Raw genomic sequence first — 15,064 nt, 5'->3', positions numbered from 1 at the left:
GCAGTAAAAGGTCACTGATACCTTCTGTCTAAACAGGGACAGACTGTGAATGTGAAAACAAAAAAACAAAGGACCATAAAACCAACCAACCACACTGAAGTGAAACCCACCACTTCAGTACTCGGGGGTTGTGGTGAGATAGAGCAGAAACACAGTCCAGTATTCTCTGACCACTGGTCCATAACGTTAGAAAGTAGCAGCAGGTTATGGTAACACATTCCTGAGTTCGACAAATGTGTCAACTAATTGCAGACTGTCTAGTTAAAGTTAACGATTCAACACCTTGTTAAACATGACAAATAGCCACATATCTGTGGTGGTTTTGGGCAAAGTGCATTAGCAGAATAATGATCTGTTTTTACTAAGATGACACATCATTGATTAGTTGTGACAGTAAACAGAACGCTTTCAAATGAAAGAAGGAAGCGGCAGCAAAGAAAAATCAAAATCAACAATTTATTTTCTCTCTCCATAGGTATTAGGACAAACACTTACAAGAATTGTAACAGAGACAATACTGGGAGGAGGATTTAAATCCCCTTTGTACAAGAGAACAGATTTCAACCTGTTCTTCTCTGTGGTTCACCAACTATTCCAGAGGCACTCTAATACGACGCAATGCAGCAATCTCTAGATTCAGGAAAATAACACTAACACTGGACAGAATGGCTGAAACAAAAGAACCATCTGCTCACGTACTGTAGACTGTATGTGCTTCCTAACACATGGGGAGGACCAAACACGGCACAGGGAAGAGTACAAAACTATAAAAAATGAATGCAAAGTTGGGATAAAATGATAGTTAATAGATGAGTGGAAGAGCAGAGTTCAAATCATTATCTTCCAACTGCAAGTCAGAGATGAAACCATCTCCAGCATTAACAGATGACGACTCACTGAATGTCATCTTCATTGGCAAAACCACATGGTAACATGCACTGCTGTTGTCACTGGATGAATCTTTAATCGTCTGGTATCCTGACTTTCTACTGGGCTCAAGTGCAATAATCAGTCCTAACACTGGCATCATGTACATTGCAACTATATGGCTTACAAGGTAAACAGGTCCATATAAACTAGAAAGGTACATAGACATCTTTCATTAATCAAAACTATGGTACAGCAATATATTGGCAAAAAAACTAAAGAGCTAAGTAACTTTATGTAAACAATGGTATACCACTGTACAGCTTATCCTAACATGGTATTTACAGGTCAAGTTCTTTTACTAGCTAGTTCCCACGTACAGAGGGTGTAAATGTAAAGAGAAAACACAGGGTGGTGACGTACACTGTACGTTAGGCAATTTCAACCATCCCATCTACTTGCAAAGAACTGGATTCAAAGAGAGGAAACCCAACAAACAGCATTTGAATCTATAGACTTGTTGAATTACCCAATGCCTTCCTCCTCCTGTTACACATAGATATTTAAAAAAAAAAAATCATACATAAGGCAAGGATAGTTTAGGAAGGTGGAGGCATCACATTCTTTGCAAGGGATTACTGATATAATAGATGGGATACAGGTTGATGGTTCTTTGGGGTAAATGCACTTTTTGAGAGTTTCACTTGTTTTGTCACATGTAAGAAAAACACATCCGAGTGCAACGAAGGGGACATGTCTAGTTCTGTTGGGAAAATGTGCAAAATCTGCTCTAAAGCAAAGTGACAGTGTTGCAAATTCTAATGTACAAGGTACTGGGAGATGTACAGGGTCGTCACGACTCACGAGAGACGTCAGTGCAGACCCTTATTCCAACATACTGTATATACAAGGCACTAAGGATAAGATTCAAGGGCCACACATCCAGTCTTTTCTCAGCATCCTCAGTCCGGTCGGAATATAGGATATTTGGGTAAGAATTCTATAAGAATCACCTACAAAGCAAAAACATGAAATAAATTATTATTTAAGACAACTGCAAGATGTTTAAACATAAGTTTTAATTAGAGCTGAAACTATGTCAAGTAATGCTTTAATTTATGGATCCTGTGTGTCTGAAGAACGTATTAGGGGGTTTGCTATAAAGAATCATGTAACTTGGTATTAATTACTGACAAAAGAGAAAAGGTTCTGATAAAGCAACCCTGTCTCCTAAAAATTAAATTTATATACAATTAATTTGCAACAGCAAATACAGAAACATAATGCGGACCGGATTACGGTTTCTACTAACATAATGAATAAATATGATTAATTACTGCATCCGGCAAGGTTCAAACATGTTGATACTGAATGTATCAGCATATGTTCTTTGATTTCTGACAAAATAAAAATTTTAAAAAAAAATTACATCTGCTCGAGCGAAGTGACTAGTTTTCCAATATTTAATAGACATTACTTACGTATTCCATCATATTACTGCTTTCACATTTTCTTTTACTGAGTTTCCAGTGCAGCCCCAGCTGATGAGAGAAGAAAAGACACACAGACACAATGAATGAGCATATCTCTCACTCTCTAACAGACATAAAAGACACACACACACACACACAAAGGAAAATCTGTCTGAAATCTCCCCTTCAGTGTCGGGGGAATTTAGGAGAAGGGCTGTCTGGTCTCGCCGGGGTCAAACTGTGGCCAGACACCCTGAAGAGCTTCCTTTATGCCTTTGCACAGCTACTAGCTGTAATTTGTTGCTGCGAGACAAAACAAAATTAACATGGCATTTTACTGCTGACCTCACGGTCTTCACAGACCCCGTGCGCCAGATCTGACTCAAACAGCTTTGAGGGGTTGGAGTTTACAAACCAGATTAATGGTCATTATCCATCAGGATGATACTCATCATACACTGCACACGGACAATTAAGCACTTTAACACAGGTGCTAATCTGCAATTTGTCGTCTTGCTTACCTTGTGGTATAACCGGTTATTTTCCCACTCTAACAACTTATGAATAGACCGTCTTGTCTGTTGGAACAGAAAACAAATGCAGGTACATTAATGTGAGCAGCAAAACACTCATTTAACATGTTAACAGGTAACAGTAAACAGCCACAGTGTTAGGATTTATGGACTGAACTCCCAATTTACCAGCTAGTAATTTCCACTTTGTTGTCATCAATTCTGAGTGGTAACACCACCTTTAAATGACACACCCTTGAGCTGCGCAGGACGGGAGCTGCGCAGCGCAATGCGTCATTTCTACACAGAACCACTAATTGAACACGAGTTGTTATTACCCTCTACACTTAGACCAATGCGGCTGAATTGCTATAACAGCCCCTGAGTAATCAGCGCTGATGTAAGGGAGAGTTAAACTGTCCAACTCGTGTCACAGGAGGTCTGGGACTTACTCTCTTGTTGAGGCAGATAACAGGCCATAGACTGCAGCCTACTGTACAGCAGCAACACAGGCAGCCGCAAAGAAGCCACTTCACATTCACAGGCAAGTTCTTCTTCAAACAAGCATTCACACGGCTGATGCTGGTTTTGAATTCCTCTGGCGCTACCTGGAAAAAAGAAAGAGGATGGGTGTGTGTATGCCAGAATGAACAGTTCCTGGAGGGTCTATGCAGTGGGGGAAATTATCATAAAACTGAAGCAGTAACCAAATTGCAAAAGAGCAAGAGGGAGGGATATTCAAGTGTTTCTAGGTGGTGCTGACATGAAAGATTCCTAATTGCTCAAAAGAAAAGCTGTGCAGAAAAAAAGATCAAAGAGCTTTAGAAAACCAACAGGTAGATATTTGCAGATGTTGTCCAGAGATGAGATGAGATCTCTAAATTCTATGCCTCTGACTTGCTAACCGAGCTCTAGACTGTTCAAGGCAAGGAGGGACTCAAAGGAGAGATAAGCTCAGTGCCTGTGGCAGCGACGGCCAAACAACTTGAATGGATGCTCATTCCTCGCTGAGTCTGTACGCCATAAAACAGGGGTCGTAATCTTTTATGACAGGATGCAAAGGTCTCTTTGCAAACAGCCAAAGACCTCAGAATAAAGCCCAGCAGGGCCTGATCTGCACCCTTCAATCATCATAATTGTGACCTCATCCATCACATGTCACCCTGGGTCACAATACTGAAGATACTTTTTATTGCCCCACACTTCCCTCGGCCTGCTCTTACCCCTACAGCCTTTTTGTGTTTCTGCGTCCGACCCAGGAAGCTTTCCTTTCTTGTCTACGGCAGAGTCTTCATTTCATTATTTTATCACCTGGAGCTGGACCCTCAAAAACACTGGGGTCCCCGCCAACTGAGCCCCATAGACGGCTTACTCATTTACAGAGCTGGACAGCAGCACATTCAAGCTCTTTTCTATGCACTGTGGCGCGTTAGTTGAAATGCATCTCCAGCAGATCAAAACCACTTGGAGAGGTTTGAATGGGCTGGTTTGGGGAAGTTGGGGCAGTTAAAGCCCCAAAAGAACAATAGAATCACTGTGGCTTTAATTGCTTAATTCTTCCTACTTGGAATTGAACAGAAAGCAGCCTGCATGACTGAAGTGCACAGAAACTAAAAAGCAACTGTACCTTTCCCGTGAGAACAGAGGGAAATTCTGTGTCAAATCTGTTGCTCAGTCCAAACCTGAAAGAACAAACACAATGTGAGCATTACCATATAGTAATAAAAATAGATCTAAAACTACGTACAAGATCTGCTATTACTATGAACATGATGAGAACAAAACTCATTTAGAGCCTGAGGAGAAATATATTTTTGGATTATGTGATGAGACATAACATACTCATTGTGCACAGTTTCTGAGGTGTAGTTTAGTTCACATTATAATAAGGGCGACATTATATCACACATAATTAAAGAAGGATGGCATGAATGTAAAAGGACAGGGGTCCAGGTGAATAAGTGACATCATATTTCCTACAAACCAATACAATAATTCTTCATCATCATCATCATCATCAGTAAAATCTCAAAAAGTCAAACATACAAAATATCAAGAACTAGCTTTATTTCGCTTCATGTGACATCAACATGGGTATTGTTTGATCTCTCCCAGTAATTAAATAATTGGACATATTAGCATTGCATTCGTATTATAAATTATCCAACAGATGTGTTGTGTGTCATCGCAGTAAATCTATATATAGAGGTGTGCTCACAATCTTTGCCAGATGAAGCTCATTTGTGCACAATAACCATGTCAATAAGTCATGTCCATGTAAAATTAAAAGGCTCATCTAGCCGTGAAGTTGCAGATTGCAACTAACTGAACACCACTCGCATCTGTATTTGATGACCTGGGAATGAGAACGGGCTGCAAAAAACGCAAAATACCTTATCTACAACTAGTGTTTGATAGATATAAAAGGCTCATTCGTATTTTTGTCTATTTTTAAGAAATTAGACATTCAATATAGGAACTTCCAGGCATGTATACCAAATATTTTATCCTAAAATTTGCACTTACATTGTATACTTCATATAATGAAATTCAATCATTTTAAGGTAACAAAAACACAATGGTTACTATATTCAGGTGATTACACACTAATGAAAACATACCTATGAATATTATATTATATTTCTGCCAATAGATCCTCCTAAATGTTACACACTGGACCTTTAAAGAAGAATTGAGATAGAGATAATAATATGCAGCAGGTATATTTTCAGCTTCACTGGGCTCATTAGCAATTTTTGTCTGCCATTAGCTGTTGTTGGAGCAGCGGAGTAATGCGTCCCTGGTTGACAGTATTGTTCCTTGTATTTATCTTTACCAGGAAGCTAATCAGGTATTTCCTGGATGATTCAATCTTACAAAAAAAAAAAACCATGTGAACAGTTTTATTAGAATCCAGATCCAAAGAAAGTCTGAGAAAGGTTTCCAGCTCTGAACTCCTGGTCTCTTGTCAGGTTAATGTCATGGTGAGGAAGGATCTGATAGTGGTGACAGCGATGGACCTTTAACACTTAAAAAAAAAAAAAAAAAACTAAAATTTATTTTCTGAATAAATCTCACTTAGCTACTGCATGACGTCATACCGGGGTGATGACGTGCCCCCACGCTGTAGTCTAGTTACACCCTGAAAAAGGACAACAGCCTCAAAGCTAGCTGAGGCTAACATGTAAACAACGTTCAATCAATAAAGCTCAGGCATCGATTAGGCCGGTGACACTGTGCTGACTCGGCAGATAAGTTAATAACCAGTCGGTTATAATGTTCTTGAAGCTATCGGGGCATCCACATGTAAACTTGCCTTCCAGTGAATACCAGTTGCCTAGTCTACCACGTTCACGGTTGCCATGGGGACATAAAACTGTTAACGTTAGTGTATGTCGTAATAATGTTGGACAAAGCCCCCCCCCTCGGTAAAACACACCGCTAACTGTCTAACAGTTGTTTTTGCGTTAAGCTAGCAGGCTAGCATCCGCTCAACATGCTAAGGATGAAGAACCCAAAACAAACAAAGCGACACCGGGACGGACGGACGGACGGACGGACGCGGCTCTGCTTACACTGTGATGTGCCCGGCCCCTCGCATCACCACGGGCTCCGGACAGAACCTGGGCAAGTGTTCCTCGCTCACTACGTGCTCATCCTCTTCGTCTTCCAACTCATAAATGGTATCAAAGTCCGCCATGTTGGGTAGTAAGACGCTCATGACGTCTCCCGCGGGGCCGCGCACGGGGAAGCAGGAGCGAGCGAGCCAGCGAGTGCGCGCGCGGAGCCGGAGCCGGAGTTGGTGAAGAGTGATCGTCCGCGCTCCCGCTGTGTTCAGAGCTGGAAACCATCAATAAAACCACCATAAGTGACACATGACCTGTGGTGTAGAGCCAATGTATGCCCCAACATGTACAGAGGTCCGTCCGGCAATGGATAAACACCCTGGGCTCTAAACTGCGACATGTAAGACTACTGCAGCATATTTAACTCACCCAAACATGGGCCAGGAGTATTTTCACATTGTCACCTAACTTCTTCTACTTCTTCTTACTACTTACTTCAGCGGGTAAGGGTCGAAATTAACATTAGCCATAGAAGAGATGCAGGTTTTGCGGTTAATACTGGCTCAAAATAATGCATTTTGAGTGAAGTATTCCTTTACACCATCCACTCGTAAACATTAGACAACTGTGTTATCCCAAAAACAATCAGCTCGCTGAACACCACTGAATAAAACTCACCAGGGGAGAGTAAGAAGTGCTGAGTGGAAAATAAGTGTATGGTTATACACCTGAGTATACCTGCACTACACTGCTGGACATGACAAATATATTATCTGTCAGACCCATTAATAACTGCTTATACTGTGTTTAATAGTATCGGTTCTGCTGTTTGCATCAAAAATAATCAATTAACCTCTTCAGACATGGTCGAAGTAAAGAAAATAACCAGTCTAGCCACATGACAATTCACATGTCACTTCAACTAATTAACGCATGAACCTGCACAACCTTCCCTGTGGAAATGCTTTTAACCTGCAAGTTAAAACTGAAAGTGCACCTGGTGATGACCTGTAGGCTGCCATATTACTGTTCTAACAAGAGTTAGATAAGGAAGTGGAATATGTCAAGTGTTTAACAGAGCAGTGAAACTGAACCCCATCATTTTTAATTGCTATATTCATTTGTGGACAATGTCACCAGTCACAAGTAGTGATGTGATTTCAGACTGTTTGTTCTGAAGTGTGTATTGAACTGTTTATTTTTCTGCAAGATGACTCAGTCTATTAATGCTCAGGCTTTGGAAAGGAGCACATTAGAAGTAGATGCATTGTTAACACTATGCCCATTGCTGTACATAAACATCTATTTCTGTTAAGTAGGCCTGTATGCTGAGTGTAGCCTACATTTTAATAATATTTGTAGGAGTAGGATTTTGAATAGCTAAGTAAAAAAATAAAATCTATATGGAGATGTCAGCCAGTACTGGAGGATACAGGTTGTAGGTATATTTATCTGTGAATTTCAGATATACATCTTGATGCAGTTGTTATCCAAACTTTGTAAAATTCGGAAATAAGAGAAATGACAGGTTTTTACTGCAAAAAAAACATTTTATTTACATTTTGAGCGTCGCCATCAAACGACCCGTATCATTAAAATTGTGCTGAACGTGTGTGAATGATTTGTCAAGTCAAAGCAGTTTGTCCAGTGTGGCACGAGCTACATACAATCCAGTTTAAAACGTCATTAAAATGTCCCTGAAGTCTCATTTTATTCACATACACTTCATCACATACAAACAAAGGATATTTATATCTTATTAACTCACAAACAATTTAAAGCTTTTAAGTTTGAAACACGTCGATTTTTTCGGTTTTTTTCATCCCCACGTTATTAGAACTATTCTATAAAAAGCAATATTTCAAGAGCCTCCAGCATTTCGTTGCTATAAATCAAATCTTTATCCACAGCTTTGTGCTTCAGGACGTGAGTTCAGATCCTCTGTCAGCGTGTCGGAGTGCTCAGTTATGTTAGATGGTCCAGAGGGTGAACTACTGAGTCACAGTCACTTGCTGTATATTCCTGATAGATGGCAAGGTGTTCATTCCCTGAGGAGGGTACAGAGAGCCGTGGATGTCTGTGGGACTGAGGGAGCCCGGCACCGGCAGAGGGCTCACTGAGCCCGGGTCACTGTGCACAGACCCCCCGCTGCCGTCAGACTGACCCAACTTCTTCTTGATCAGTTTCCTCTCTTTGGCTCTGCGGTTCTGAAACCAGATTTTCACCTGAAAAGGGAAAAAAGATAATGAAGTTAAATACATATTTTTGGATGTAGGTTACCTCATTTTACCTCCATGATATCCTTAAATAATAAAATAAAAAGCTATAGAGCTAAACCCCGATAGGAAGAGAGAATAATGAACTTTAAATATATATTTTGGGGTCTAAGCTGCCTCCTTGAATCTCCATGCCAGGCCTTTGTAATTTAAATAAAATTAAAAAAGATAAACCTAGGTAGTATATTTCAAAAAATAACTAACAACAATAATAAACATTAAAAACATTCTGGGAGGGTCTGAACTACCTTATTTAATCTCTCTGCCATTTCTTACTAAAATAAAATAAAATACAATACAATACAATACAATACAATACCTATTTACAGAGTGATAAGACATTAAAAATAAATAACACTGATGAATATAGGTCTAGTTTAATGGATACATTTCCATTATTTCAGATTATTTGAAAATTAAAACCTTTGTATGCACCATGAACATATATTTTGAAATATCAGAATTTAAGGATATATTTTAGGATTTAAATATCAAACACAGAATAATTATTGACTAAAAACTAAAGACAATATATCAGGGGTTAGTGTATCTTATCTTATATATAAATATGTCAGAGCCAAATATATATCTGTCTCTTTCTGTCTCATGAATGTAAAAAATGAAGAGAATTCTTTGTATAATATTTTGGAATTAAAAACTTGAATAAATTGACATTTTGTAGGCTCATTGTGATGTCCATGAATCCTACAGTACATACTATATATGTGTGTATATATATATATATAGCGCCAAATCATAACAGAGGTTATCTGAGGACACTTAGATATCTAGACCACACTCTATAATATTATTTAGAGACCCAACCATTGCAGTAGTGCATGAAAACAAACCAGGCAGAAGTATTTCACTGTAATAATAAAATAACATACCTGTCTTTCCGACAGACCAAGGTTGACAGCCAGTTCAGATTTCCTCCTGATTGTGATGTATCGGTTAAAATGAAACTCTTTCTCCAGCTCCAGTCTCTGGTGGTCTGTGTAAACTACCCTGTATTTCTCCTTCGTTCTTGTTTTACCTGCGAAGGCGACAAGAAACAAACACACACAGCGTTAGGTTTTTAGCAGCCAGGTGGTTAAACTGGAAGATTTACACAGAGCAGGCTACATGCCAGGACCGGCCTATCTGCACATAGCATCTTTATTAGCTGCTCCTTAAATCCACATCTCTTTGCTTTGTCTACAGATTGCTTTGATGACAAGTGTAGTACAGCCAACTATCAGATCCTCCACTGACAAGTTAAAAAGAAACACGACAGATAAGAAAAGCATTTGTATAGAATTAATGCGCTCTACTCCAACACCAACCAGGCAGCACGAGGGCTGGTTTCAAACTGTTAGGGCTTGTTTTACAGTTTTTTTTATAGGAGTGCATGTTAACTTTTTAATATATTTTTGTGTGTTTTCTTCTTATTTATTAGACAGGGCAGTTTAGAGATGGACAGAGGGGCCAGGGGCCACAGCAAGCACCCAGCCCCGGCACATGGTGCTCTCCAGGTGAGCTACCAGCGCGCCCCGAGCGCATGTTACCTTTTAATGTATGTAAGGTTAAAAACAAATGGCTGACAAATTGAACAATAATGTGACAGACACCCATATCCCTGCACTGAGCTATAAGCTAAATTAATTTAACGAATGTAAGTTAGTGTAACAAAGTGGGGCTGTTTTATTCCCTCACAATTTAAAAACAATTTTCGATCTGAAAGAGTAATCCACGCTACTGTAAAGGCCTTCAGTATGTATCCACTCCACGTTGGAGACACTGGCTGTGAAAAACGTCACTCTTTCCGGCAATATAACTCTCGGAGAGGAAGGGAAGGTTGGTGCATATCAAAGTGGAGAGGTGTTGAAAGCAAAGGCCACCGCCTGGATATGACGGATAACACTCAAAACACCAAACAATGTGACAGGGAAGTCGACCTCAGATCTCCAGGAATAATGACATTAACATCACAACTGGGCCTGGCGCCGATTCCTCACACCTTTTTTTTATTTACACCACAGGAGAGGATACAGTAGACTGAGCTGTTGGCCTTCAGTCCAGTTTTACATTAAAAGTTATGAGATATGGAAAATATTTATGGACACGTTTGACCGATTCTGTCTGATGTAATTCGTTATTATTATTCCACAGAAGCCTATTCAGTTATAGCCTGTAATTATCCTCATTCTGTTGACATTTTACACTGTTATTAATTAAATGTGAGCAACCCGCATGAGGGAAGTGTCACCAGTTTCCTTCAGACTTTTCCATTTCTGTCCAGTTCTTATGCACTTTCTCACAATAAATTGGACTTCTTGATGCTTCGCATTTGTTTTAAATTAAACAAATCAAATTCGATGAGGAATTTTATTTGAAATGACATGGACTGCCAAAAAATATTTTTAAAATGTCTGCCTAAAATCGTGCACTCACGGACAGACACTTTCTTGAGTGCGCGGTTACTTACTGCAGCTTTTCGTTGCAAGGAAAGGAAATAAATACAGAATCGAATAACATAATTTTGGCACAGTGTTTAAGATCATGAACTTACCCGTAGAAGATGATTGCGCAGTTTTACTCATCCATTGGAATGAATTGCGTCTTTCTCTATCGGGAGAAAGTTGTGCAACAGTAACGTTGTCCGGCGGCGGCTGTAACACCGCAGACCCTGGAGGATGCATATGACTGTACTCAGAAGAGCAGTAAGGAACCTGTCCAGGAGATGAGTTGTTCATGGGTGTAGGAATGGTATTAGGTGGTCCCAAACTATAAGCACCCCAGTCCTCCCGTGGAGCGCCATATGAAGGTCCCCAACTCCCCGCAGACTGTGCGTGCGTATCCATGTTTGGCACATGATGGTATCCAGTAAAGTCTGGGTACTGTGGTGTAGAAACAAAGTTCTGTGGAGGCAGATTGATGCTTGATCTTCTCACTGGCCCTTGGTGATACATGCCGCTTTCTTTATCCAGAAGGTATCCCACATACATGATTTGTACAAAAAACAATTAAATATAACAAAAAGCAGCAAAGGGGATGATGTGGCCTATTTTAAGGCGACATTGTTGCGCTGAAACTGTTGTTGCAAACAATCCTTCTGCTGTTTATATAGTCCAAATGGGTTCCCAGTGTGAAATGCGACGTAGTTCCAGTCTGTCTCCAGTCTCACATGATGTGTCTCTGTTGACAAGATGGTAAAGGTATACTAAGGCCTGCCTGACGTCAGCCAACTCCTCAACTCTTGGAGATTTGCATTCAAATGCGAGTGGCCGGTGCTGCCGGCCCAGCTGTCCCCTTGCGCCTGTCCTGCAGCGCGTCATCACCTGACAGTGGGCCTATCCTGAGCACGAGTTCTCCTCCCCATGAATACATTAACACTGCGGCCTATCAGCTGCACGAACCAGCAATAAACCGAGACAACACGTCCACAAAGGCATAGAGCAAAAAAAGGCCTGTGCGTAATTGCGCGCAGATATATTTTATTTTATAGGACTTGTTACAAGCATTTACTTTCTAGTAACAATTAATTGAGTCTGTCGTAATTAAATGCAGGTAGCACTTTATTTTGGTAGTATACTCGGAGTTTTATCTTTCCAAACTAAACCCAGAACCTCCAGCACGTTCAAATGTTTCTGGGTTACAAACCTGTTATAAGGGGAGTTTGTCCGTTTCCAACCACGCTTCACGCGTAAATCTCATTTTATTTGTTAAGATATTCACTTGCAAACGAGGTGCAAAGTATGAGAGACTTTCTCTTGAAGCAAGCCGGACCTTTCGTATTCCGTGTTCACACCTCAAGGTCGCACTTCACAGCTAATTCCGGTTACAAGGGAACTCCAACAACCCCCTCTGTGACAAACAGCAGCCCACCACACATCAGTCAACGCTGTCCCCTGAAATTACAGTGGGTTTCATTTTATGTGATCATGTCTAACACGTCTCAGGGAACTAAGTTTTATGGTAAAACCGCATTTGAACGCAGTCACTCAGTTCCTTAAAAAGTTTACATATTGCCATCTGCTCTGCTGCACATTAATGCTTTTAGGCCAACGGGTTCATTCATTTGATGAAACAACAAACTCACTGAGCATAAATCTGAAAATGTTTAAAAATCATACTACTATTTTCTACCCAGAACTCAATTTTAGGCTCAAGTCTGAGCTGTCCTCTTCCAGTTTGAAGGGCGCATACTTCTTCTTATTCTCATATTTCATTTCATATAATATCTTGGTGTTTTTCTGATAACTGTAAGTTGGCAGGTGCCACGGGGCCTTTTTAGAAGAGCTGGCTAATTGGCTTGTATAAAAGTCCTGCGTAAAGTCATAAATGCTGATGGAAGACTCTGAAGCATCTGTTTATTGACTACAAAATATTTATGAGACAGTCTAATCGAGGTGGCCTCTGACAGTCCACGGCCAGTCAGCTCTCTGATTTGTGCACAGTTCAGCTTCCTGGAATTTTTGGTGGCTTCAGCAGAGGGTTAACGCTCTGATACAGCCTGTCATAACTACCACTATAAATAAATACATAAATATATTTGACTGTCAGAAAAGAATAAATCAGGGCATTTCCTCTCAAAGGAACCTGTGTATTTGTATCACTTAAAAACTTCTCATAGGGATTCTGGTCATAAAGACTTCATGCACAAAGTTGTGAGGGGACAGGTCAGGCCTTTTAAGAAGAACTGACTCCCTGAATCACCTCAATGGGATTTACATGATATTTCCTTGATTTGAAAACTATATCCAGCAGACAAGTTTACTTGAATGAACAGTGAGTTGTCATCTAGACTGGGTCACATTACTACATTGTACTGTATTCACACTGCAGTTGCTTTGTTCTGTCCTGTAGTTTCCACAGTGTGTAGATTGATTATTCAGACTGACTGCGGCCCTCTTGTGGATCTCTGCAGAACTACAGCTGCTGTAATTAAACTAGTCACTGGTGAAATGTATCTGCTCACCACTGCTGGAAACTTAGTGACAACATTTAGACTACACAGGTACTGGACTTAAACACACTTTTTGGGTAATTGTACTTGATTTCTCTCTCTTAACAGTCTGTAAACTGTAAGTACTTGTACTATTGTAAGTAACTGTCACAGCTGTTCCATGGGTCATCACAACTCCTTTGCAAGTCTGCAAAAGGTAGTCACTCACCAAAAATCTTTCATTCATACTTCAAAACCTAGTTATTGTGTCGGCCTACGGAATGAAAAGTTGTTCTGTCATCGTGTAAGTCGTACTGGTCAAAATATTTAGATGTTTTTTCACCATGACAGTCAAGCTGGGAATGTTTTGTCTCGTTTTGTTCTAGTTCTTTGTTGACTGCTCATTGTATGAGACAAGAATGTCCGTTCTGTCTAGCTGAATGCTTTTGTGTATCACACTGAGCTTTTACACTCAGATTTCAATAAAGGGTTACTGGAAAAAGTAAATGTACAATATTGTAGTAAACAGAAAGGCACATTTGAATGCTTTTTCTTTAGCAAACTGTTACATGTACGGTTAACAGAACAATCACATTTGATCTTTAATATTAGGTCATAAACAATGAACAAAGAAATATGCCATAAAATGAAATCTACAACAAAATAACAACAATGAAAAACTAATTTAATAAAGGTAGTTCAGTAAAAAAAAAAACTCTACAAATTATACCTCCTCACATGGAAGCTGATTTTCCACTTAGCAGAAATCGCAAACAGTCCATGTCACATACTTATGTAATATACATCACACAGATATTTCAAACTGAATGGATCATTTTGCATGTGATGGTTCAAACAATGAAAGAATATTAAGACAAATGTTAAGAGTTAGATAAGTTCCCCTAGAATCAACTCATCAGTATTGATCATTGTACTCACTCTTTATTCAGGCAATTTGTGAACAACAAACAGTTCTCATTCACTAATTGAGCCAAATCAAATGAGAAAAGTACATTTCTGAATGCAGGACTTTTCTTTCAAAGTATTTGTACACAGTAATTTTGCTACTTTTGCTTAAATAAAAGATCACTGCTGACCACCCACCTGACTATTTACCACAAGGGGGCAGGCTCCACCAACAAAGAACATTCACCTTAATGACATATACCATGTTGTACACCAAAAGGTTACTGTAATAATCCCATAAACTCTAAAGTCAGGTGGAAATCCACCGATTTATGGAACAAATCACAAACAGTTTTCCTGAGCGTTCCATCTGAAGATAACCTTTCTTTACAATTAGTTGCACATAACTTACATCCAGTCTTTAAAAAAAAATCCTTAAATGTTTCTTTCTCCTCAGGATAAAGTTATTTAATTTAACCCAGTATAATAATAATGTTCACCTCCTGCTGCTGTTGTCATCCCTTATCTGATTATGATT

The 15,064-nt window shown here is 39.7% G+C and overlaps 2 protein-coding genes across 2 annotated transcripts; both read right to left on the bottom strand.

The window, feature by feature from the left end:
• Positions 1–442: 442 nt before the first annotated feature.
• Positions 443–6,593, bottom strand: chic1 (cysteine-rich hydrophobic domain 1). The gene is made up of 6 exons (XM_051420594.1): positions 6,427–6,593; positions 4,479–4,533; positions 3,304–3,459; positions 2,861–2,917; positions 2,349–2,408; positions 443–1,880 (listed from the first exon to the last, which is right to left on the bottom strand). The coding sequence occupies exons 1-6, from the start codon at positions 6,570–6,572 to the stop codon at positions 1,830–1,832; spliced, it is 525 nt and encodes a 174-aa protein (XP_051276554.1). The 5' UTR covers positions 6,573–6,593; the 3' UTR covers positions 443–1,829.
• Positions 6,594–8,408: 1,815 nt separating this feature from the next.
• On the bottom strand, positions 8,409–11,680 carry cdx4 (caudal type homeobox 4). The gene is made up of 3 exons (XM_051420593.1): positions 11,245–11,680; positions 9,584–9,729; positions 8,409–8,642 (listed from the first exon to the last, which is right to left on the bottom strand). Exons 1-3 carry the CDS (start codon positions 11,678–11,680, stop codon positions 8,409–8,411), a joined length of 816 nt encoding a protein of 271 aa, XP_051276553.1.
• Positions 11,681–15,064: the final 3,384 nt, after the last annotated feature.

The sequence above is a fragment of the Dicentrarchus labrax genome, unplaced genomic scaffold (assembly GCF_905237075.1).
Source record: "Dicentrarchus labrax unplaced genomic scaffold, dlabrax2021, whole genome shotgun sequence".
In the NCBI taxonomy this organism is placed as follows: domain Eukaryota; kingdom Metazoa; phylum Chordata; class Actinopteri; family Moronidae; genus Dicentrarchus; species Dicentrarchus labrax.
The sequence above is the reverse complement of the archived record's forward strand: the minus strand, read 5'-3'. Positions and strand labels throughout refer to the sequence as shown.